The following is a 27,275-nucleotide window of genomic DNA, read 5'->3' on the forward strand; positions in this document are numbered from 1 at the left end:
AAGACATAAAGCCTGCCCACACAGAAAACTGATTGGTCTATTTAGCAAGACAGAGCTATCAGCATGCGCTTGTGCTCTCTCTCTCTCTGGGAGCTGCTATCAATATGCGGGAGACTCCTGGAACTTCCAGGAGAGTTGGGAATAATTCAACTTGTCCCGTTGGACAAGCAGATGAAGATTTGACTTGTCCAGACCAAACATTTTGTTGTCCTGGACAGTTGGACTACCGTTAATGTCAAGCCCCGAGTTATTTGGTCATAAATAAAGCAAAATGCCATTTCATCTTTAAAACAGTTGTCTTCTTTTTCTCCATGTACAGTAAACCTCCAATACTTCAGCTCTCACCATGGGAAAATACACAAGTCTGATTGGTTAACCATTTCTCACCACAGCAGCTGATAAAATGTGATTAAATCATGCTAAATGACAGACTCATTTGATGTCTGGGGCAAAAAATTTTCATGTGTGGCCAATTCATGTGTGAAAATGATTCCTCATGCTCCCTGAACCACTCTTTCACAATTTGAGCCCCAATTTTATGCCTGTGGCATCAGGGAAGAAAAAAAAAAATCCATTGATGTAATAACCTGGTCATTCAGTACATTCAGGTACTGAATGACTAAAAGCTGACCTAAAAGCTGACTTCATTTTTTTTGCCATATGACATTAATGAGCCTCAACCTGATCAACTGAAGCAACCACAGATCATAACACTGCCTCCAGAGGCTTGTACAGTGGCCACTATGCATGATGGGTGCATCACTTCATGTGCTTCCCTTCTTACCCTGACACACCCATCCTTCTGGAAAAGAGTAAATCTGGACTCATCAGGTCACATGACCTTTTTCCATTGCTCCAGAGTCTAATCTTTAAGCTCCCTAGCAAAGTGAAGCCTTTTCTTTTGATTAGCCTCACTAACAGGTGGTTTTCTTATAGCCACACAGCTGTTTAGTACCAATCCTGTGAGTTCTCATCACATTGTGCATATGGAAATACTCTTACTTTCACTATTAAACAGAGCTGTGAGTTCTACTGTTGATTTTTTATGAACTGACTTCACCCAGCGTTAAGTGATCCGAGCTTATAGCCAGTCAACATTTTTCCCCCAACCACATTTCTTCCTTGAAGTTGACAGCTCACCAGTATCCTTCTAGGATTTAATAGTGCGTTGGACAGTTCTTAACCCAATTCCAGTAATTTCAACAATCTCCTTAGTTATTTTCTTTGCTTGATGCATGTCAATAGTTTGACCCTTCTGAAACACAGTAACATCTTTTCCACAACCACAGGATATGTCTTCCGATATCCAACATAGTTGTTAAAGAAATGAGAAGCTACTCACTGCATCAGTTAGGGGGTAAAATAAATGTTGCCAGCTGAAACATATGAATCACTGCAGTAATTATCCAATCAAAGGCTCTTAAGTATTTGCTTATTTAAATCCAAATGGAAACCTTTTTTGGCCAGGCAGTGTAGCACATTATGGCACAAAACAACATTATTTAATAATGTACATAAATCATCTTGTCTGTATGTATGCCAAGTTAAATAACCATGAATAAGCTTTGGAACGCTTATAAAATATTTCAGTCTGGGTTCAAAGCTGATGTCCACCTTCTAATTACTCCTCAACCTTCCCAGGTAAAAGTCGCTGTGATTGTGCTAAATGCTTCTACTATCTAGCACCAATTCACTGATAGCAACATAAATCATTATAATTACAGTGGTGCTTGAAAGTTTGTGAAACCTTTAGAATTTTCTATATTCCTGCATAAATATGACCTAAAACAACATCAGATTTTCACACAAGTCCTAAAAGTAGATAAAGAGAACCCAGTTAAACAAATGAGACAAAATTATTATACTTTGTCATTTATTTATTGAGGAAAATGATCCAATATTATATATCTGTGAGTGGCAAAAGTATGTGAACCTTTGCTTTCAGTATCTGGTGTGACCCCCTTGTGCAGCAATAACTGCAACTAAACATTTTCGGTAACTGTTGATCAGTCCTGCACACCGGCTTGGAGGAATTTTTGCCCATTCCTCTGTACAGAACAGCTTCAACTCTGGGATGTTGGTGGGTTTCCTCACATGAACTGCTCGCTTCAGGTCCTTCCACAACATTTCAATTGGATTAAGGTCAGGACTTTGACTTGGCCATTCCAAAACATTACCTTTATTCTTCTTTAACCATTCTTTGGTAGAACGACTTGTGTGCTTAGGGTCGTTGTCTTGCTGCATGACCCGCCTTCTCTTGAGATTCAGTTCATAGACAGATGTCCTGACATTTTCCTTTAGAATTTGCTGGTATAATTCAGAATTCATTGTTCCTCAATGATGGCAAGCCGTCCTGGCCCAGATGCAGCAAAACAGGCCCAAACCATGATGATACCACCACCATGTTTCACAGATGGGATAAGATTCTTATGCTGGAATGCAGTGTTTTCCTTTCTCCAAACATAACACTTCTCATTTAAACCAAAAAGTTCTAGTTTAGTCTCATCCGTCCACCAAATATTTTTCCAATAGCCTTCTAGCTTGTCCATGTGATCTTTAGCAAACTGCAGATGAGCAGCAATGTTCTTTTTGGAGAGCAGTGGCTTTCTCCTTGCAACCTTACCATGCACACCATTGTTGTTCAGTGTTCTCCTGATGGCGGCCTCATGAACATTAACATTAGCCAAAGTGAGAGAGGCCTTCAGTTGCTTAGAAGTTCCCCTGGGGTCCTTTGTGACCTCGCCGACCATTACACGCCTTGCTCTTGGAGTGATCTTTGTTGGTCGACCACTCCTGGAGAGGGTAACAATGGTCTTGAGTTTCCTCCATTTGTACACAATCTGTCTACGGTGTAATTGCGGATTGGTGGAGTCCAAACTCTTTAGAGATGGTTTTGTAACCTTTTCCAGCCTAATGAGCATCAACAACACTTTTTCTGAGGTCCTCAGAAATCTCCTTCATTCGTGCCATGATACACTTCCACAAACATGGGTTGTGAAGAGCAGACTTCGATAGATCCCTGTTCTTTAAATAAAACAGAGCGCCTGCTCATACCTGATCATCATCCCACTGATTGAAAACACCTGACTAATTTCACCTTCAAATTAATTGCTAATCCTAGAGGTTCACATACTTTTGCCACTCACAGATATGTAATATTGGATAATTTTCCTCAATAAATAAATGACCAAATATAATATTTTTGTCTTATTTGTTTAACTGGGTTCTCTTTATCTACTTTTAGGACTTGGTGTGAAAATCTGATGTTGTTTTAGGTCATATTTATGCAGAAATATAGAAAATTCTAAAGGGTTCACAAACTTTCAAGCACCACTGTATATATGCTCAAATTAAACTCACCCTCTCTCTGCGTCTTTCCCGGGCTGAGAGACTTCTGTTCAGACCATGTCGAGACTCCGCCTCCCTTAGGAGCTTCTCCAGATGGTCTTCAGTCACATCATCATCCTCTACAATCACATTTTCTGAACTTTTGAGCCGAGGTTTCGCTAAGACTAGCATGTGACACCCACCACAAGTAACCTAGGGGAAAAAAAAAAAAACAAGTACAGTGTACATGCTTGATGTATTACAATATAATAGCTTGTAGGATTTAGAGGAACAGATAATGAAACCCACATCCTGCACATTATATTTGAGGAATCGTGGACACAATGTTGGTTTGAACTGGTTGGCAAAGTATTCCTCTCCTTGAGCCAGTTTCCCATGACGACCATCACCAAACGTGTAGAGAAGTCCATTCTCTGAAATGAACACTTTTAAATTAGAATAAGAATATTAAATGCCATAATTTCTTACAAATAAACAGCATATCTTTTAACATAAAAGTGTACGGTGCAGCACCCATTGCTTTTTTTTTTTTAAATGAACTAAATTTAAATTTATGCAACAATTTATATATAAAAATTTCAAAACAAACTTCTACTTCACTATTTAGAGTGAAATGAACTTCTCAGAGAAAGACAATTCATATAAATTATTCAAAAATATTTATATTACATTTTGTAAAAGATGCAACCGATATCCATCCATCATCTGTAGCCACTTATCCTGTCCTACAGGGTCGCAGGCAAGCTGGAGCCTATCCCAACTGACTATGGGCGAGGGGCAGGGTACACCCTGGACAAGTCACCAGGTCATTGCAGGGCCGACACAGACAACCATTCACACTCACATTCACACCTACGGTCAATTTAGAGCCACCAATTAGCCTAACCTGCATGTCTTTGGACTGTGGGGGAAACCAGAACACCCGGAGGAAACCCACGCAGAACATGCAAACTCCACACAGAAAGGCCCCTGTCAGCCAACCAGTTCAAACCAAACGTCCTGGCTCGAACCCAGGACCTTCTTGCTGTGAGGCGACAGTGCTAACCACTATACCATCGTGCTGCCCCCGCAATCATTTTGGGTTTTTTATGATTAATAACTAAACAAATAATTTTGACTATTTTTGTCAATTGTGATAATCAAAGAACTAACATGAAACCCAGCACACTAAATGTCTTGTTGCTGTAAATTAAATTTCTTTGTTTTCTTCATTTTGACATAAGGGCATGCAAACTTCTGCACTGGATTGTAGGGTCAAACACTTACTGATGAACACAAATTAAAGGAGGTTTAAATGAAATCGATGTTTGTGTGCATCTTTTTGGTGACTATGTACATCTGTAGCCTTACTTCTGCTTTTAAAACAACCACGAAATATTATTTTTTTGAGCATTAGTTACATTAAGTAATGCAGCACCATGCATTAATGTTAGGAATGATGGTGACAATTTACAGCATTTGACAGCAGCAGGAACAAGTACAACAAGAACAGCAGCAGCATCACTGGAACATTATCTATAAAAGAATATTTATGAACCACATAGACATTACATTAAAAAAAAAACCCAAATAGCCATAAGAAGAAAAATAAAAAGAGTGGTTTGATAAAAGGACGGCATGGTGGTGCAGTGGTTAGTGCAGTCACCTCACAGCAAGCAGATTCTGGGTTCAAACCTGCTGATTGACTTGGGCTTTTCTGTGTGAAGTTTTTATGTTCTCCCTGTGCCCCCATGGGTTTCCTCCAAGTGCTCCGGTTTCCAACCACATTCCAAAGACATGCAGATTAGATCAACTGATGACCAAGTTGCCCATAGGTGTGAATGGTTGTCTGCATCTCTGTGTTAGCCCCATGATTAACTGTCAGGCTGTTCAGGGTGTACTCCACCTCTGCTGGCAGTTACTGGTACCACCCATGTTAATTATTTTTCCAATAACAGCATCTCCCAAAAGTGTGTCATTCCTGTTATATCAAAGAACTTTGCCAAAGGTTATAACTTTTATTTATTAAAGAATGATATTGTAACAACTTTTTAATTGCAGGAAACCGAGGAATAGGAAGCAGGCTTCAGAACAAGTGAATTCTTTTATTTGTGTACACTTTTTAGTGACAAACACATGTGATGGGGTGGCGCAACTCTCTCTCATCCCTAATGCCGCTTTTCCACTACAAACGCGGCTGAGCCGTGCTGTGCTGAGTCGAGCTGAGCGGGGCTGTTGGAGTTGCATTTCGACTACAACCGCGCTGGCTGGAAGTGGGTGGACACATTGGGTGGAGTTAGCGAAAGTGGGTGGATGTCACGTGATGTCGTTAAGCAGCGCAAACAGTGACATCAGTGAGCTTTTAAGCGGTAGTCTCACGACCCAGAGAGTAAACAATAAACATGGAGACATGGAGTCGTTAGTGTTGCTGGTCTTGGTGCTGTGGCTTGTTGTCACCGACAATGCCAACAGATACTGGCAAGAGCGTATAGATGAGGCAAGGCGCATAAGGCTTCAGAAATTCTCGTAATTCGTAATTATTCTTCTTCCGGGTTTGCGGTGTTTACAGATCCCAGCGTGCTCGCGGGGCGTGTGTGGGCATGTGAGGACACTCCTCCTCACCAATCAGTGCACAGGGGAGTGTCTGCTCACGCCACCAGCCTCACTCGGCTCGCTTTGGCTCGCTTCAGCCCCACTCCAAAACGGTGCGAGTTTTAGGGGCTAAGCAGGGCTGAAGTGAGCAGAGTCGTGCTGTTTTTTGGTAGTCGAAACGCGAGCCGTGTCGGGCTGAAGTGAGCTGAAAAAGGGTAGTGGAAAAGGGCCATAACTGTCTGAAAGACACACAGAGACACAGATGCACCTCATCACGTGTTACCTGCTGATTCAACCTGCCTCCTCACCATTCACAACCGACGCTCGACCACACCCTCACTGCCACAGATATGTTGTACTTTTTATCCATTTATGGTGACATTTAATTTTAGAGAATATATACAAAACAATACCCGTATGGGTTCCGGGTGAGAATAGGCCCAACGTATCCTCTGCGTGTCGTAAAAGGCGACGGCGTCAGGAAGGGCATTCGACCGCAAAACTCTAGCTTCAAGTTCATGCTATGATCCGGAAAAGAATTGGGCAGGGTACAGCCCGAAGTACCCCGTGGGCGCCCCCACCTGCTTATGACAAAAAGAATGCTGGGGACATCGATGGAAGAGTAGTGGGATATGACGGCTCCTAAAGGCCCAATGTGCTACCTGGAAGTTGGAAAGGAAAGGAGGGATGGAGATATGCTACATGGAATGTAGGATCTATGATGGGTAGAGGAAGAGAGCTGGCAGATGAGATGGAGAAAAGGAACATTGATGTAATGTGTGTCCAGGAAACCAAGTAGGGAGGAAATGCTGTTAAAGAAATAGGAGGAGGATATAAACTGTACTACAGTGGAAAATCCAATAAAGGAAATGGAGTGGGGATTATACTGTCACAAAAGTGGAAAGAAAATGTACTGGAAATGAAGAGGGTCAATGACAGACTCATGTCAATCAGACTGAAAGGTGGACTGGAGATGGTCACAGTAATATCAGCATACGGTCCACAGGCTGGATGTGAAGAGGAGGAGAAAGAAACTTTCTTGATGGATCTGGAAGGTCTGATAGAGGAAGTGGAGGAAAATTAAAAGCTGGTAATTGGAGGTGATTTAAATGGACACGTGGGTAGGGAGAGCAATGGTTATGACGGGGTGCATGGTGGTCACGGCTATGGAGTGAGAAATGAAGAAGGGGAGAAAATCCTAGACTTGGCGCAGAGGCAGGGGTTGTTAGTGTGTAACACAAGGTATAGAAAAAGAGATGACCACCTCATTACATATAGTAGTGGAAGATGATGTAGCCAGCTGGACTATGTCATGGTCAAGCAGAGTGTAGCAAAGAACTTGAAGGACTGTAAAGTTATCCCAGGGAGTGACATTGTGAGCCAACACAGACTAGCGGTGCTTGACATGAGAAGCAAAGAACAACAAAAGCGAAAAGTCCGGAAGATAGGAAGATTCAGAACATGGAAACAAAGTGTGAGTTTAATAAAGTGGTGGAAAAGTTGAGTGCAGGGAGGGAAAGAGAAGGTGATGCCGAGGGTATGTGGCAAAAGTTAAAGGAGACCTTGAGAAAAGCAAGTGAAGAGACATTAGGAAGAACAACGCCTGGAAGAAAGAAAGAGAGAGACTCATGGTGGTGGAATGAAGATGTGAGACAAGTTCTCAAAAGAGGAGAAACTGGCTTTCAAAAAATGGCAGAAGTCAATGTTGGAGATTGATAGGATGGAGTACAGGTTGAAAAGGAGAGAAGCCAAGAAGATTATCGCTATCGCAAGAAAGCAGGGCACGCAGGAGCTGTATGATGAACTAGAGACCAAGGAAGGGGAGAATCGAATCTACAGGATCGCAAGAGCAAGACACAGAGAGTGTGAGGATATAGGAATCATCGATATCATCAAAGATAAAGAAAGAAAAATCTTATTCGAGGAGGAAAAGATTGGTGCCAGGTGGGCCGACTATTTTGAAGAACTCTTTAACATAGAAAATGAGAGGGAAGAGACAGGAGAATCGCTCAAAGTGGAAGGACCAGTAAAAGGGACAGAGGTGGAAAAGGTGAGAGAGGCATTAAAAGAAATGAAGAACAACAAAGCGCCAGGAAACAGCAAAGCGAATGCTGACATGTTGAAAACAGGAGGTGAACAATGCCTGATATGGTTGACAGACATACTGGGTGCAGTATGGATGGAAGAGAACATCCCGGAGGATTGGAGGAAGAGTTTGATAGTGCCCATCTTCAAGAAGAAGGGTGACATTCTGGAATGTGGTAATTATCGTGGAATTAAGTTATTGGAACATGGACTGAAACTATTGGAGAAAATATTAGACAAGCGAATCCATGCAGTGGTAGAAATTGACCCTAAGCAGTTTGGCTTCATGCCAGGAAAGAGTACAATAGACGTGATCTTTATTGTCAGACAATTAGTAGAGAAAAGAATTGAAGGTAACCTGTCAGTATTCTGTGGTTTTGTGGACCTTGAGAAGGCATACGACCGTGTTCCTAGGGAAGTAATGTACTGGTGCTTGCGAGGAAAAGGAATACCAGAGAAACTGGTCAGACTGGTCATGGAAACATAAGGAGCCAAAGACAGCAGTGAGAACAGCAGAGGGGATGTCAAGAGAGTTCGTGATCAAGGTAGGGCTACACCAAGGCTCAGCATCAAGTCCCCTTTTGTTCGCGATCGTCACTGATGTACTGTCAGAGCATCTAAGAGCTGAAAATCTGTGGGAGCTGCTTTTTGCAGACGATTATAGCAGACAGCGCAGGTCAACTGCAGGACAGATTTGTGAGATGGCAGGAGAATCTGGAAAGATACGGGTTGAAGGTGAATGCTAAAAAGACGGAGGTGTTAGTGTGCAGTAAGAAAGGAGATGAGAATGTTACCATCAGAGACCGACATGGAGAAGAATTGAAGCAGATAAATTGTTTCAAATACCTAGGATCGCTGATAGAGGAGGGTGTGAAAAGGAGGTACAAGCAAGGGTGAGTGCCAGCTGGATGAAATGGAAGGAGATTAAGCCAGTTATAACTGACAAAAGGATGCCAATGAAACTGAAAGCAAAGGTCTATACAACTGTAGTCAGGCCAGTGTTGACTTATGGGTCAGAATGCTGGGGCTTAAAGAAGAAAGATCAAAGAAAACTACTAACAACAGAGATGAGCATGCTCCGAAAGATGCTGAGAGTGACACTGTGTGACAGGATAAGAAACGAGGAAGTGAGAACAACAACAGTGATGGCAAGTGTAGTAACAGTAATAGAACAAAAACTCCGCTAGTACGGTCATATTTTAAGGAAAAAGAAGGAGGAGGTGGTGAAACAGGCATGGGAAGAGCCAGTGAGGGGAAAGAGGAGCAGAGGGCACCAGTTGAAGAGATGGAAAGATGGACTGAGTGAGAGACTGGAAGAACTAGGGTTGAATGAACAGGACGCCGAGGACAGGCAGAAATGGAGGAGGGGGATCATGGCCACCGACTCCCAACCAGGGGAATAATAAGGTGTTGGCAAAGAAGAAGAATATATACAAAACAATTTAGTTCCTGTCATCACTTATGGTAAAAGCTATAAACTGCTGTTCTTTATCTTGAAATTAATAGATCCCAGTCACAAATAAATAAATAATTAGAATGGAGCTTAAAAAGATACAGCTTTACCTCTGACGCTGGGCACTCCTTCCATAAACATGAAATAAACATCTCTCAACAGACAACTTCACCATATCTACAGTTAGACAGTTTTCTTTGAAAAACAACTACACATTTTAAAATGTGTTGTGAATGTGAGCAGCCATGCCCTTTCGGCACTGGTGTTGTGGATGGCAGAGTGAAGCACATGGATCAGGGCTGGAGCGCAAGAATGAAGCATGGTTTGTGCTCACTAAAACCTGTGGCTGCTCACCCTCCTCAACCAACTAGAGAGGATAAAAGGATGGCATGGAGAAGAGGTTAGCTGCCGACACTGTGCTAATGCTGACTCCCTTGTACGTTTTGTGCACAGATTCAGATGACGACTATGCCAGGGGGTATGCCCTGGAAACAAATCGACATCATTCTGCATACCACAAAAAGGTGGTGCAACAGTTATCTGACTTTGGGAAACAGAGGAATGAGAAGCAGGTGAGTTCTTTTATAGTAGCACACTTTTCAGTGACCATTCACAAAACACACACATGCGACGGGCTGTCACAGCTCTTTCTCTCGTTCCTGACTGTCTAAAAGACACACAGAGACATAGGTTAATAGACAAGACAACCAGCAATCTGACACAGGTACACCTCATCACGTTACCTGCTGGTTCAACCTGCCTCCTCGCTGTTCACAGCCAATGCTCGACTACACCCCCGCTGCCACAGTGGTTATAGCCAGAGTGACTGACCACTGTCAATGTACCAGAGTGGGTTGACATACACAAATTTGTCAGGTCACGACTGCCTGAGGAGTGCAAAACAGTCAGCATGCAGTCCCCCACCAACCACAAAGAAATGGTTGAGGCATGTGAGGAATGTGTGCTGTCCCATCTGGCTATGGGCCAAGGCAAAAGGAAGGATATCTTCACTGGTTGCCAATCTCCAAAATACCAAGGTCAGGGCTCCACTGCAGAAATGAGGGGCCCAAGCAGTTGTCCAGGGTATGCTATGCCACAAGATGAGCCCATGCCCACTGAACCTGATCTTGAGGGTCCCCCATTCTCCAATAAACCTTGGCTAGTGGGATACACAGTCCACACACACTCTCTCCCAAGCACACCCACAGTCATCATCAGGAAATAGGTGTGCACGTGTGTGTGTGTGTGTGGGGGGGGGTGCTCGGTCTGGTCGCTGGTTTTCTTGCTCTATTTGGAACACCAGCCGCCTACAGTGTTTAAGGCAGTCATCCTATGATGGACACATTGAGCTTCATAGACAAGTCTGTTATCTCCTGGGAATCCCTAGTTCTAAAATTGATCTTGTAATGCACCTGGCCCACTCCCACCCATGAGGAGGACACCTGGGGCCCCACAACATCTAGCAATGAGCCTGTTTTCATTGGCTTGGCATATATGCAGAGGTGCAGAATTTATGTCCCAATGTAATTGCACCTGCCCTAAGAAGCCTGCACCTGCACCTCCATCCCACTCCCAATCACTGACATGCCCTTCAAAAAGGGGAGGAATGGATCTTGTCGAACAGATCACTGCCGAAATTGGCTTAGGGACAGGAGTATATTCTGGTGATCGTAGATTATGCCACTCTGTATTCCAAGGCAGTTCCACCCCAAAAGGCCACATCATGAATTATTACCAGATAACTTGTCTACCTCTTCAGCAGCATAGGGATCCCCAAGGAACTATTGGCTGACCAAGGTACCCCCTTTGTTTTGTTTGTCTGATCTCCGTCAGCTGTTGCAGGTGAAGCAAATAAGGATGTCCATCTACCACCCACACAGCGGTGGCATTGTCAAAAGATTCAACCAGATGTTCAAGAGAATGCTGTATCAGGAAGTAAATGAAGGGAGGACCTGGGACATCCTCCTGCCCTACGTCCTTTTTGTAGTATGTGAAACACCACGAGCCTCCACTAGGTTCAAATCAATTTTATTTGTATAGTGCTTTTAACAGCAGACATTATCAAAGAGGAGGAGTTTTACAGGTTCACCCCATTCACCTCTTCTGAACTTCAGTTCAGGACACCCTGGAGACTGTTAGATGTGCCAGTAGAGGTCCTGGAAGTATAACCCTTCCCTTTTGCTTGCCCATCAAATATATGTTCAACATACACAAGACCATATTGACCACATAGACTCATTGTGAGACAAGACATACAGTAGAGGAAGTGCAAGTTCAGCAACAATGGATATATAATCAACCTAACCAACTCTGTGAGTACCAGCCTGGTGACCAGTTGCTCCTTTAAAAAAAAAAAAAAACCTGTGCCAACTGTAAGTTTCTAGCCCACTGGCAGGGCCCTATACTGTCTCCTAGTGGGTGGACCTAGTGAACTACCATCAGCAACAGCCAGGTAAGAGAAGACACCCAGCTATATCATGTCAAATTGATTGGACCCATCTCCAAGCTCTCAGCCTTTGCTGGTGTCTGCCTAGAACCACCTGTACTTGCCTTGGTGCGAAAGGGGGAACACCGATCCCCTCACAGAGGCAAGATCTATGGGAATTGGTGAATTAGTTTGCAGACATGTTCTCAAAGGAGTTAGGGCACATAGCTGATACATCATCACATCAAGACCCTACCTGAAGTGCTGATCCAGCAGCGGCCATACCAAGTACTACATGCCTGCCACCAGGCTATTGAGGAAATGGCCCAAGATACTAAGAGATGGAATTATTGAAGAGTCTGCCAGGCCCTGGTCCAGCCCCACTGTAAAGGTTCCCAAAGCCCGACAGAATCCTAAGGGTCTGCAACGACCTCTAAAAACTGAACGAACTATCAGAGGGTGACAGCTACCCCCTTTACAGAATGGATGACCTGGTGGAGCATCTGGGGAGAGACCACTTCATCGCCACCCTCAACCTCACAAAGGGATACTGGCCAGTGGCCCTACCCCACATGCAAAGCACATAACCACATTCAGTACATACAACAATGACCATTGGCAGTACCATGGTCTCCCTTTCAGGCTCTATGGAACACCTGAGACATCGCTTAGATTCATGGACATTGTCCTGTGACAATCCCAACAATTTTCAGCAGCATACTTGGATGATATCATAATCCATTCACACACATGGTCAGACCAGTTATTCCACCTGTGGGAAGTTTTAAAGGTGCCATAGAAAGGAAAACTATATCTTGGCATAGTTGAAAAATGAGAGTTCAGTACATGGAACAGATGCACCATTAACTTCAAATACTGTTGTCTCCTCTTTCAAATGCAAAAATCTCACACACACACACACACACACACACACACACACACACACACACACACACACACACACACACAGGTGGTTAAACGGGCCAATTCCAAAAATCCTGGACTGTTTCCTAACAGTCAAGACTGCTTCCACACAGCCGAAACTTTAACAATTCTGCAGGTATTTGAGAAGAATGTAAGAATGACCATTGCACAAATACAGTACAATGAGATTAAGGCTACATCCACACAACGGCAACGAGATGTTATTTAAAAAAAATATCGCGTCCACATGGGCAACGATCAGTAAACTATCAGGTCCATATGGCAACGCAACGCTTGCTGAAAACGATGCAATACACATGCCACACCTCTAGGGGCGCTGTAAGACGGTCCCTTCGGAGACACAAGAACAATAGAAGAAGTAAGGACGCATGCGCATAAACTATTATGCGCGAGACTTCATATTAGCCACAAACTCAGAAAAATCTGTTCGTAAAATTATATTATAATGACCAAATACAATGAAAAGTATTTTTCCAGTCTCACCTGTGAAAGGTAATCCCATGTGATCTCGTTTGGACGGCAAACCTGTTGGTACAGTTAAACGCAGCACATGAATGAGGCATCTTTATTCTCTGCTTTGACCCATCCAATATGGCGGCGAGGATGACGTATGATTCTACGCGGAAGGCGGCGTCTTTAATGGTCCGGAATAAATTGAATGCTACACGTTGATGGATTAATTTGTTCTTCTACACCCTTTTTGAGGAATGTATTGTAGGACTTAAACCAACATCTGAAGAGGTGAGATCGCTCCTTTTTTTTCCCTATTTTTGCTGGCGGGATTGACTCTGCCCTAAGGGCTATTCTCTCTCTCTCTCTCTCTCACTTTGCACCATTACACAATAAATATTCACAGTGAAAATATTTTGTAAGCGCGTTTCATGAACGAAGTTATAGGATTTGTTGATAACTCGCATCGAGTTCGTTACACTTCTACCCGGCGTGAAGCACTCACAGTCATGTGGTTGTGACGTCATCGTAAACAAATCCGTTCTATTCATCCAGACGACTTCGCAACGGCAACGTTGCCAGATCTTTCCACTCTGGAACACGTTCTCAAAAGATTGCGTTTTGGGGCACCCAAAACGCCGGTGCCGTGTTGACGCCAGGCCGAAACAATAAACAATTGTATCGGATTCACCTGAATCCGTTGCCGTGTGGACAGGGCCTAAGTGTGGTTGGTGCATCAGTCATTGTTGATGTGGCTATCCCTGTTCTTATTGGAGCCATTTGTTCTGTCTACATGGTGCAACATCTAGTTAATTAGCTCCACAGCCCTGTCCAGAAATAGTGTGTTGAGCCACATCTCTATAAAAATCAGCAAGCAGCAAAAAAAAAAAAAGCTTGAAAAAAGGTCAGTGAGGAGCATTTTGTAACCTAGCCTGCAGCCTGGCACGCGGCCATGAAAAAGTTCTCTATGGCATCAACTTTGTTTCCTTTGGACTGGTGTGGGGATTCATGGGTTTATAACTCAGGGTTGACTAGCTCTTTTGTGAGGCTTCTGAAATCGATAAAGTTGCTAAACTCTTGTTCACAACTTCCCATGACGTTAAGCAATTCCTTGTGGCTATATGAACAATTCACACAGGATACTAAACATATAGTTCTGTCAAAACCACTTTCGTCAAGGAACATTATTGACATTGCAAATATTGCAATAAGTTGTATTTGGTGGGTGGTTCTGTTCTGGGACCTCCCCACCCTACCCCACGTGCATATGTGGAAAGCCTTGGGGCAGGGAGAGCACACCTCCCTGCCCTGCCATGTGCCTACATAGAAAGGCTAAAGCAGGGAGAGCTGCAGCAAACCCCCCATAGAGTACAGAATAGAGCAGGTATCAATGACAACAGAGATGACATTGATTAAGTTCGGAATATGGGACCTCCCTGCCCTTCCATGTGCCTACGTGGAAAGCCTTGAGGCAGGGACAGCACACCTCCCTGCCCTTCCATGAGCCTGCATGGAAAGCCTTGAGGCAGGGACAGCACACCTCCCTGCCTTTCCATGTGCCTGCATGGAATGGCTAAAGCAGGTAGGACAGCAGCAACAGAAATGGCATGGATTAAGGGACCATCACCTCTTTGACAAGGGTTAAATTACTGGGTCAACATATCTCCAAATTGTAGGTCATGGTGTTCCCAGTATGCAGTGATTATCATCTATCAGAAAGTGATCCAAGGAAGGATAAACCAGTGAACCACAGAAGAGCACCTGCACAACTGCTGAAAAGTTAATGCTGGCTATGATGGGTGTTAGAACACGCAACACATCACAACTTGCTTGTGTGGGCTGAGGAACTGCAGACTGGTCAGAGCGCTCATGCTGACTCCTGTCCACCAAGGAAAGTGCCTACAATAGGCATGCCTGCATCAGAACTGGACCATGGAGTAATGGAAGAAGGTGGCCTGGACTGGGTTGTGCCAGCATCAATGATACAGAAATGACATTGATTAAAGTCAGACAGCATGAAAGGGGAAGAGCTGGGGTGGAGGTGGGTAGCAAAATGGCTTGTAGAAGAAGCAGCAAAGGTAGTCACGTTAAAATCAGCTTAAATAAGGTGCTCCATGAGAAATTTGGCAATAGAATGTGTAGAAGGGAATCAGCTGAGCTGACAGCTGATGTGGGCTGGCTTGAAATCAGCTGCAGTCAGCTGATGTAGCTGGGATTGAGGGCTGAGCTTGACTTTGTGGCCTGTCAGAACTACACTATACTCAATTTCTGTCAGAACCACTTTCATCAAGGGACATTTACATTGCAATATTTGCAACAAATTGTATTTGGTGGGTGGCTCTGTTCTGGGACCTCCCTGCCCTTCCACATGCATACGTGGGAAGCCTTGGGGCAGGGAGAGCACACCTCCTTGCCTTACCACGTGCCTACATGGAAAGATGTCTGTGAATATTCTCAGTCATCCAGGTCATAGTAACTATGGGTGGTAAGAGAGAGCAACTGGACTTGCTTGAAGATTCTTGAAGACGTTTCACCTCTCATCCGAAAGGCTTCTTCAGTTCTGTCTGACTGGTAGGGAGTATCAGGTATTTATCCTCTCATGGATGAAAAGCTCATCTAAGGTGTCGTTGAGTCATCCTGTTGGTGTGGGTCACTGGGGGCTGAATGTGAATGGCCTCGAGAGTCGTTAGGGTGCTCAATGGATTGCCCGTTAAGGTGATCAATGGAATGCTGATTCTCTCTGTCCTCCTGTGAGCCACTGAAAACAGCTGGGTTTTGGTGTGCATTCAGTTGTCTGGGAAGTGTGCCAAGGACTGCATTGTAGGTGGCTGATAAATTATGTCTTAGACCCCCACCTCTGTTCAGTGATGGCCGTTCCAGGTTGACAAAAATGGCTTCTTTAACCCCTCGCTCATACCAACGATCCTCTCTGGCTAAAATGCGTACGTTGGAATCCTGAAATGAGTGTCCTTTGTTGTTAAGATGAAGGTAGACAGCAGAGTCCTGGCCTGAGGAACTGGCTCTCCTGTGTTGAGCCATACGCCTGTGAAGCGGTTGCTTGGTTTCACCAATATACGAGTCCGTGCATTGCTCACTGCACTGAATTGCATACACCACGTTGTCCTGTTTGTGTCTGGGTATTCTGTCCTTAGGGTGGACCAATTTCTGCTTCAGGGTGTTACTGGGTCTGAAACGTACCGGAATGTTGTGTTTGTAGAAGATCCTCCTGAGGTTCTCAGATAGACCAGAAATGTAGGGAATGACAATGTTCTTGCGTTTGCTCCTGTTATCCTCCTTGTCCATTATGTTCCTTTTCCTGCTCTTGAAGAAAGACCAGTTGGGATACCCACAGTTCTGAAGTGCTTTCCTGATGTGATTCTGCTCCTTCTCTTTTCCCTCTACCGTTGTAGGGATGTTCTGAGCCCTGTCTTGCAAGGTCCTAATGACCCCCAATTTGTGTTCCAGTGGGTGGTGAGAATCGAAGAGTAGGTACTGGTCCGTGTGTGTGGGTTTCCGGTAGACCTCGATGCTAAGGCTTCTGTCTTGTCTAATGTGTACATCACAATCCAAGAAGGCTAGATTATTCCCACTTACGTCCTCCCGAGTGAAATTGATGTTGATATCCACTGCATTGATGTGTTTAGAGAAGGATTCCACTTCATGGGCTTTGATTTTAACCCAGGTGTCATCCACGTATCTGAACCAGTGGCTGGGAGCAACTCCTGAAAAAATGGTCAAAGCTTTATGTTCCACTTCCTCCATGTAAAGATTGGCCACAATAGGGGACACCGGTGAGCCCATGGAAAGGCTAAAGCAGGGACAGCCACAGCAAAAAAAAACAAACAACAAAAAAAAAACACCATGCCAGGCAGACCTCCCTGGCCTTCCATGCTTTCATGGAGCTTGCTGAACTATTAAGTAAGAAACAAGTTAAACCGAGATGAAATATGATGAGGCAAGTTGAAGCTTCACTGATTGCTGTTGGGGTAATATAGCTAGTAAGTTTTTACAAAGAGCCTGAGCAGCTATGCAATAACATTTATGTTTAATTTGAACAAACAGGGCAGGGCAGGTCAGGCTGGATGGCACTGCCTCCAGGCACAGCTGGCAAAATTCCAAAATTCAAAGCGGAACAAGAAATCAGCCATCATTGTCCAAGACTGGAATATGGGCTATTCAAACAATGAAATTATCCAACACAGAGGACCATGTGAGGCGTGTCATGAATCTAATAATAATGGAACTGAGGACCGCCCTTGTTAATGATGTTTACAGCTGCTGTCTCTGTCACAAAAACAGGATTTGCTTTTTGACCAGTGTTTACACCACAGAAGATGAGCTACACGATTGGGTAGATTCCATTAGAGCAGTGGAAGAAGTGTCAGCTGACAAGGATGACCATTCTTTTGGCAATGCATCAGCAAACTGCTGATTATTGAAAAAAACCCAACCAATGGAAGGGGCTGCAACTGTGAACAAAATTGCTAATGGACATTTCAGGTTTCATTTTAGGAGAATGAGATACCGTTCCATTACCCAACAGAAGGAGACCAGAACCGGCATTCAGATCAACAGTCTGTATCCAAGCTCACCCCATCATGGAGTTCTCTACAGATTTAGAGAGATCAAAAGCTTCAATACAAAAGAGCATCCCTGGGGAATAATGCGTATTGTGTAATTAAAAATGTCCAAACATAGAAACAATTCCCTTTGGAAATTGCTATTGCCTCCTGAAGTTCTCATGATCTCTCTGAAACGCTCTGATTTTTCTGAGAGGCAGTAAAGCTTGCAGTCTAAGGTGATACCTAAAAATTCTACAGTCAAGTCATTTTTAATAACATTTTTAACAGACATGTCACAAAAGCAGCTTTACAGAAAATTAATGACTTTAAACATGAGCTAATGTTATCCCTAATTTATCCCTGATGAGCAAGCCTGTGATGACAGTGGCAAGGAAAAACTCCCTGAGATGACATGAAACCTTGAGAAGAACGAGACTCAAAAGGGGACCCATCCTCATTTGGGTGATAACAGATAGCATGATTATAAATAATTTGCCTCTATAATGGTGTCCTATAGTCACAAGTATAACCATGTAACCAGTAAAATCATGATAGTTTTAACATGAGGTCTGTTTTGCTGAAGTTGTCCACTGTTCATTGATGCTTTGAGCTTAGTTATTATGAAGAGCAGATACATTTTTGAGCTCATTTATTTATTTTTCTCCCCCCAAAATATTTACGAGAAGCTCTCTTATAGGGTTAGCACAGGGGTGGGCAAACTTTTTGGCTCAGGGGCCACATTGACTTTTAAAATTTGCCAGGCGGGCCGGGCCAACACCAAATTCATACATATCGAACATAAACCGGAAAAGCTTTAGTGTTATTGTAAGGCCTTCACTGACAGAGACCCAAATGCAGATCAGATTGACATTTATTTTAGTTCTCAGTCAACAAAGGCAGAGCAGAAAAATGCTTGCAGTTCAATAGATTGGCACTGGATCCATCCAGAAAAGTAACACACACACACACACACACACACACACACACACACACACACACACGACAGTAAGAAAAGTAGCACACTTAATTCTTAAATTACATCTTTGAGCTGCCAGGATGAGTAGGATGCCAGTGTATTTGTATATTTGTATCATTTTATACATACAACTAAATTGCATATCATTAAATTGAACTAAATTACATATCAGTACATATCATTTTTGTACATTTCACTGAACTGGTAGATTTACACCTGAGTGTTTTTTTTTTTAACCATCCACTTCCAGCCTGCCAGTACAACCAACCACCATTAGTAGGAGGGGCACCACACCATTCCAAAATGTTTGCAGTTCAACAGTTTGGGTACCACACCATGCCAACATGTTTGCAGTTCAGTGGTTTGGCACTGGATCCATCCAGCCCACAAAATCGAATAAAACAGCTCAAGAAAGCAAAAAACTCCAAACTGGTTTTCAGGTTCAAAGTCACTCACTGAAATATTTCCAGTCCTCAAAAAATCAAAACACAGGTTCCAAACAGGTTTTCATATTCCAAAAGGCCACTCATAGATCAGAATAACCTCCACAGGCAAAAGTCCAGGAACAGATATAAGCAGAAGCAAGGTCAGCTGCTCATAATACACCTATAATAGCAGACAGGGACATAAATGAGGGGCGGAGCAGACACCCAAAAGCACACGGTACTTAAAAACAAACACCAGCACTACAGCAGCCACCCACGACAACCAAAATTACTAAGAGTTATACTTTTTATATTATTGTCTGTAAACATGTGACTACCATCTTATTACAGCTCCAACATAGTTTTAAAAAGAGAAAGTGTTAATACTCACATTCACTCAGCAACCGCTGAGCTGTATTCGTCTGTTCTTGCGCTGACTGGTTGTTAGCATAATTACAGGGATCCCAGCAGTAATTGAAAAAAAATAGAGGAATGTAAGAAACTATCAGCAGACGTCAAGGGGGCTGCAAGCCCTTTGTGGGGTACAGGGGGTGAAGCCCCCTGAAGCTGTTGAGATTTTATTTTTTTTTTTTTAAAGATATTTTTTTGGGCTTTTTGCACCTTTATTGGATAGGACAGTGTAGAGACAGGAAATGAGCGGGAGAGAGAGACGGGAAGGGATCGGGAAATGACCTCGGGCCGGAATCGAACCCGGGTCGCCCGCATTCATGGTATGACGCCTTAACCACCTGAGCCACGACGCCCCCAAGCTGTTGAGATTTTAACATTTAAAGATGCTATAGAACACATTTTTTACATAGATTTAACATAGAAAAGCAACAGAATTTAACAATAATGTGTATCTATTTGATGTCATATTTTGTAATCAATGACATAAGTGGCAAAAAAAATTGTTATTTATAAAAATTAGATGAAAATGTAGCTTTGAAGAATATACTTCTTCTAACCCGGACACTGTTCTGCTATCTCTTTTATGGACGATATCTTTTTTCCATGACATATTCAGGGCTGTGAAATTGTAAATAAGAAATCCGAGGAAAAGGGGGGGTCTGGGGGGCGCAGCCCCCCAGCATAAGCTAGGGGTCTGGGGCCCGCAGGGCCCCAGACACCAAGCCATTTTAGGTGTTATATGGTGTATTCTGAGCATTTCCTGCAAGTAAAAAATTGATCTCAACAAGTAAATATTTGACTAGTCTTGGTCTTCATTTTGCCATATAAAATACGATCAACAGTTTTCTCTTTTAAAATGAAAGATCCATGTAAAATACCTTGAAATATCTAATAAGTGCCTATGTATTTTATCTCTTAATCAAAATAAAAGTAAAAAAAAATGTGTAAATAACAATTTAAAAAAATGTTAATAAAAGAAAACTTTGATGGGCCTTTCAAAATGACTTTGTGAAAAATCATGCTCAATATTTAAGTGAGATACCTTTTGTCTTCCAAATTACACTTAATTCTTGTATTATGTCCTGGCTTTTTCCAAGAGTCTGTCACAATGTCTCTTGTCTACAGAGCAAAAGTTTAAAAAAAAAAGTTTCTTATCTAATATATTATTTACATCTTTTCTTTTACTTCTGGCTCCTTCTATTCCTCTTTGCATCACTCCCAGCTATTTCTTTCAATTCATCTTTCAGTAAGGCTATTAGTTATTAGTTCTATAGTATTTGCATTCCTCTATTAAAGCTATTTACAAAATGTTCATAGTCTGTCAAACAGCATCTAATGAAAGTCTTTTAATTTTCTTTTTTTTAACACCATCTCTTTCAGTTTTGCAAACTTGTCCTTTTTCATCTTTTCCTTCAGTCTGTCTGTGTGTTCTTTTCTAGCCCTCTTTGCATCTCTCTCAAACACCTCCTTAGCTTTCCTTTTTGATGGCATCTTAACTATGTCTGATCTTGCACCCTGTAAGTACAAAATTCACGTACGCGGTGCCAGGTCACGCAATAGCTATTTTTAGCTCTGTCATGCACTCCTGAGCAGTGTTGCCAGATACTCCTGACGTTTTCCAGCCCAAAATATGTTCAAAACCCACCAAAATGCACTTGAAACCGCCCAATCTGGCAACACTGCTCCTGAGTCGCAGTCAAGACATGTTCCACGCTCAGCCGGCATAAAACTCCGCGAGTCCGGCTGTATTGAGCCGCCGGTCTCGTGCAAGGCGATTCCGACTAGACACCCCCCCCCCCCCCCAATGATTTTTAATGCAAAAATAGACGTTTTGTGAAGATATTTTTCGCGACAGAATCCGTGGAAATTTCACAGCCCTGCATATTGAATTGAGTTCAACGCATTAGAAACAAAAGCACGAACGGAGTTAAAACACATTTTTTAGCAAATGGGCGCAGCCATATTGTTTTCTCGTTCTATCACGTACAGTCTCGCGGTATTTACATCAATTTAACTTCCGAGTGTTCCTGAATGTCAACGAGAACAAACGAAGCTGACAAAAACATCGCTAAACAAGCAAACCAAATCAGAACGTATTCTGCTGGTCATTTTACTTAAACAAACATATTTTTAACAGATATACAAGAGATTAAAAAAAAACAAAAAAAAAAAAAAAACACCACCACCACTTTGGCTAGAAAAATAGCGGAATTCCGCTAAATAGCGGACGTCTGGGATCCCTGATAATTAGCATGCTTGGAGGAAAAGTGCCGTTTGGTGTTCTATTCCTTTAAAACTGCAACGGTTTCTTTGCAAATAAGGCATACAGCCTTTGATCGGACTTCAGCAAAAAAAAATTTTAGCTGTCCATTCTTTATTGAACACCCTGCACTCACTGTCCACTTTTCTTTTTTTAGGACCACTCATTGTAAAGTTTTATCCTGTGTTCTGTGTCATCAGTGGCACGGGCGCCAGAATGATTTCCATGGCACGCGCTGCACCACTCTGCAAATGTAATCTCGTGTGAATACGACTGACTGGAAAGACGGATCTCTAGAACACCTGTCTACGTGATAACACTGACGCTTATAGATCTGCTCAATCGTGTTTATATGATTGTCTTCCGCGGGCCGGATTAAAAACGCCAACGGGCCGGATGTGGCTCGCGGGCCGTAGTTTGCCCACCTCTGGGTTAGCACGAGTTATCAAATTGAGTAGTAGGGTGGTGACATCATCGTCCTGCGATGCAGGAGCTGATCTCTGTGGCTAATTTGGGAGCATGGAGGATGTAAACAAACCAGCTGTTACCAGAAAACACAAACTTGTAGAGGAAGATGACTAGACTCCAAGCTTGGATTCTGGACTTCATGGTGGCAAGTGATGCTGGATAAGGCTGACAAGGAGTTATTCAGGTCTGCAGGTGCAGCTGCTGGGGCTTAGACTCGGGCTCTCGGGTGGCGGAGCAGCCGGAGCTCGGACTGCACGGAGGTGTGGCAGGGTTTTCATTTTCACTGGCTTCCCTAGGAGCAGAGGAGCTGAAAAGATCTGCAGCTGTGGGGGGACTTGATGCAGATGCCCCCCGTGACAATGCAAACAGTTCCTTGAGGGAAGCTCCGACTAAACTGTGTGCACAATTATTAGGCAAGTTGTATTCCTGAGGATTAATTTTATTATTGAACAAATACAGCGCTCTCAGTCAATCCAAATTTTTCATAAAACCTAAAACCTGAAATGTTTAACAAAGGAAAAGGGAGTTTAGGCTTTCTCAGGGGAATATATATAAAGTGTGCACTGTCAGGCACTTGCGGATGTATGTGCAGGGAAGAGCGAGGGACACAGACTGGCAAAAAAATCCAAAATGCTAGACGAAATCGAAGTCAAGGGATAGGCAGGGGTCGATTGATAGGCAGACAGAGTAATAAGGGCTAGACTAAAGAGCACAGAGAACGAGACAATAATGGAGGTTGAGAACACGATAAGGCAGGCAGAATAATAAGGCTTGGTATGACCGGTAAGACACTGAACGATACTTTGCATCGAGTGAGTGAGGTACTCTAGCTGACCTCTTCTACGTCTAGAGTCTAGGATCTGATTTACCTGGTAGATGGGTTCTCCTTCTGGGCCAGGAGACGGGTGGTTGGGGTGGGCATGTTCTCAGACAGGGGACCCTGGATGGAGGATTTGAGGCAGGAGACATGGAAGGTGGGCGACAGACAATTCTGAGGTGGGAGCTCAAGTCTTTAGGAAACCTCATTGATGCGCCAGAGCACCTTGTATGGTCCAATGTAGCGTGCCTGTAATTTTCAGCATGTGCTGGGTTCCCTAAAGTCCCTAGTACCCATACCTGATCGCCATGAGAGTACTTGCAGTTGTTGCTCCGGTGCTTATCGGCATATTCCTTGTACTTAGCATTGACTGATGTGATGTGTTGGTGAACTTCCTCCCAAATCGACTGGCTATGGGTGAACCACTCTTCCACAGCCTGTACCCGTGCTGGAGAGTCGTCCTAAGGAAACTGGGGAGGTTGGTAGCCAAGCATACACCGGAAGGGTGAAAGTTGTGTGGCTGAGTGCTTGAGAGAGTTTTGCGTGTATTCGGCCCATGGGATGAATTGGGCCTCGTCCCCTTGGTTTTGCATGCAGAAGATTCTGAGGAAACATCCTATTTCTTGGTTGGCTCTCTCTACCTGGCCATTTGACTGGGGATGATATCCTGAAGTGAGGCTTGCCGAGACCCCTAGCCACTCCATGAAGCTGGCCTGCAGACGAGAGGTGAATTGTGGGCCACGGTCACTGACGATGTCTTCTGGGATGCTGAAGTATCGGAACACGTGCTGGAACAATAATTTGGCGGTCTGAAATGCTGGGGGTAGGCCAGATAATGGGATGAGTCTCCGTGCCTTGGAGAAGCGGTCAATGATGACCAAAACTGTGGATTTGCCTTGGGATGGCGGCAGGTCAGTAATTAAGTCAATTGCCAGGTGGAACCATGGTCTCTGAGGCACAGGAAGAGGGCATAGTTTGCCAGCCGGAGTTGTTCAAGGGACCTTGGCTTGAGCGCACTCAGTGCATGAAGAGATGAAATGAATGATCTCAGTCAGCATATTCTCCCACCAGTACTTGTTTCACAGCAGTTGGTGGGTGCGATGACTGCTAGGATGACCAGTGGCAGGAGAAGTGTGTGCCCATGTGAGGAGTCTGCTCCCGAGATGATTAGGGATGTACAGGTGGCCTGGTGGGCAGTTGACTGGAGGATTCTGTGGTTGTGAGTCCCTTATCTCCTTGTCAAGGTCCCAAGTGATCGCCTGGATGAAGCATTCAGGTGTCAGGATGGGATGAGGTTCCTGGTCATGAAGAGACAGGGTGAAGATGCGTGACAGGGTGTCAGCCTTGGTGTTTCTGGTGCCAGGATGATAGGATATCGTGAAGTTGAAATGGGTGAACAGTGCCCATCAGGCTTGGCATGGGTTCAGTCTCTTTGCCTTCTTGAGATACTTGTTTTTTATGATCAGTAAAAATGACAAAGGGGTGTGTGGCCCCCCTCCAACCAGTGCCTCCATTCCTCTAAGGCGAGCTTGATGGCCAGTAGTGCTCGGTTCCCAAGGTCATAGTTTCTCTCTGCAGAAGTGAGCTTTTTGGAGAAGAACACTACTGGGTGGAGTTTGGGCCTTTTGCCGAAGTGCTGAGAGAGAACCCCTCCTACACCAATCTCGGAGGTGTCCACTTCAACCGTGAAAGGTCGGGTCGGGTCCAGATGCTGAAGGATAGGGGCTGTGGTGAAAGCTGTTTTGAGCCTGCTGAAGGCCTCGTCGGCTATTTGGGTCCCTTCTTCAGGAGGGAGGTCAGGGGTGCCAGGAGGGTGCTGAACCCTCTAATGAAAAGATGATAAAGTTTGCAAAGCCTAGGAAACATTGGAGCTCCTTCACCAAGGTAGATAGGGGTCAGGATGTGACTGCAATTACCTTGGAAGGGTCCATGCTGACCCCCTCAGCACTGATGATGTACCTCAGGAAAGAGAGCTTATGCATGTGAAATTCACACTTCTCAGCCTCAACATAGAGATGGTTCTTAGACAGGCACTTGAGTATTGATCGAACATGGTTACAATGACACTCTTCGTCAGGGGAGTAGATCAGGATGTCATCAATGTAAGCTATGACATACCTCCCAAACACGTCTCACTGCACGCCATTAATGAGGCACTGGAACACATTTGGCACCGAAGACAGACCATAAGGCATGACCCGGTACTCAAAATGGCCAGCACTGATACTGAAGGCAGTCTTCCACTCATCGTCCTCATGGATGCGTACCAGGTTGTAAGCACTATGTAGGCCAAGCTTGGAGAAGATTGTGGCGCTGCAGAGCTGTTCCAATGTGGAGGGTACAAGTGGAAGTGGACATGGGTATTTCACTGATATCTGATTGAGTCCTCCAAAGTCAGTCAATACATGGACAAAGTCTGCCCCTCCCCTTCTCCATGAAAAAGAATCCTGCTGATGCTGGTGAAATGGACGGGCATATGTATCCCTGCTTGAGGGCCTCCTGTATGCACTCTTCCATAGCAGCTTGTTTGTTCTGGGACAAAGAGTAATTCCGGCTGCATGGGGGGAGAAGTACCAGGCAGGAGGTCGATGGCACAATCGTATGGACAATGTGGGGGTAGGCCGCATGCTTTGCCCTTGCTGAAGACCTCCCCTAGGTCCAGGTAGCATGCAGGGAGCCCTTCCAGGGAGTCAGGGTGAGGACTCTACAGAGGTAGAGGAAAGATTTAACTAAGGACGTTGGAGGCAGTCCTGGAAACATGTCAGGGACCACTGGAGAATCTCCTTGTTCTGCCAAGAGATGAGTGGGTCATGAAGCTGTAGCCACGGATAGCCCAGGATGATATCGTGATGCTTGGTAGCTGTGATGAGGAGTGAGATTTGTTCAGAGTGAAGAGCTCCCACCTGAATATGCACAGGAACAGTCTGGGAGGTGACGAGGCCCTCTCCTATGGGGCCTCCATCAATGGACCGGATGCTGAGTGGGCTCTGCAGCGAGTTTGTGGGAAGATTGAACCTATGGATGACGGAGCTGGTGAAGAAGATTCCCTCTGTCCAGAGTCGATAAAAGCCGACAGCACGTGGGTAGAGGAAGACAGTTTAAGTAATACTGGAAGCTTGAAAAGATCAAGCTCCTAGTGATCTCTTGGGACTTACCAAATCAGCCTTAGTCTCCTCAGAGCTGGTGTGTGGTGGGCAGACTGGACACTGGATGATAGGGTGACTGGAGCTCTTGCAATAGAAGCACTAGCCCTCCTTCTTTCTTTGATCTCATTCAGAGCATTTCAGGTGAGCACAAGAATCTTCCATGGGAGAGGGATAATCAGAGGTCATGGCAGGCTTGGTTTCCTCCCGGAGGGATGGGCAGCTGGATAGCAGATGGTCTACCCGAATGGCGAGATCAATGAGAGCATCCAGAGTGAGATGTTCAAACAAATCCAAAACGTGAGACGAAATCGAAGTCAAGGGACAGGCAGGGGTCGATCGATCAGCAGACTGAGTAATAAGGACTATACTAAAGAGTAATGAGAATGAGACAATAACGAGGGTCGAGAACACAATAAGGCAGGCAGAATAACAAGGCTTGGTATGACAGGCAAGACCCTGAACAATACTTTGCATTGAGTGAGTGTGGGAGAGGTGTTTATATAGCGTGGGCTGATTAACCAGGAAATGAGTGACAGGTGTAATTAATAGACAGGCAATAAAGGGTGCTGTGGTTCTTGGGTGTTGTAGTTCAGATCGGCCATGTATGTAGTCTGACTGGAAGTGGCGTTCTATCGCGTTACTGACCTGCACAATTATTAGGCAACATTTAGTGTCAGAATTACTATGCAACTAAATAAAAAAGCTAAAGTTTTCCATCTCACTTGTTTATTTTAATTTTTAGAGCAAGCATAACAAATAACACAAAATTAACAAATATTCAGTGACCAATATAGCCACCCTTCTTTTCAGTTTTCATTCATTAATCCTGGGAGCAGAAGCTACATGTCAAATGAGTGCTCCAGCGAATAGAAATGGTTCTCGCTTGCAAAATGGCTTGCAGAGGAAGCAGCAAAGGTAGACAGGCTAAAGCAG

At 44.1% G+C, this 27,275-nt stretch overlaps 1 protein-coding gene across 1 annotated transcript in view; it reads right to left on the minus strand.

The window, feature by feature from the left end:
* The window catches only part of LOC132874991 (X-linked retinitis pigmentosa GTPase regulator-like), a 105,141-nt gene that overhangs the window by 20,055 nt on the left and 57,811 nt on the right, over positions 1-27,275 (minus strand). Inside the window, exons 10-11 of the mRNA XM_060911541.1 lie at positions 3,637-3,761; positions 3,361-3,540 (exon numbers count right to left, since the gene is read on the minus strand). Of these exons, the coding sequence (XP_060767524.1) occupies positions 3,361-3,540; positions 3,637-3,761 (305 nt within the window). The remainder of the gene's footprint in view (positions 1-3,360; positions 3,541-3,636; positions 3,762-27,275) is intronic.

The sequence above is a fragment of the Neoarius graeffei genome, chromosome 27 (assembly GCF_027579695.1).
Source record: "Neoarius graeffei isolate fNeoGra1 chromosome 27, fNeoGra1.pri, whole genome shotgun sequence".
NCBI lineage: Eukaryota > Metazoa > Chordata > Actinopteri > Siluriformes > Ariidae > Neoarius > Neoarius graeffei.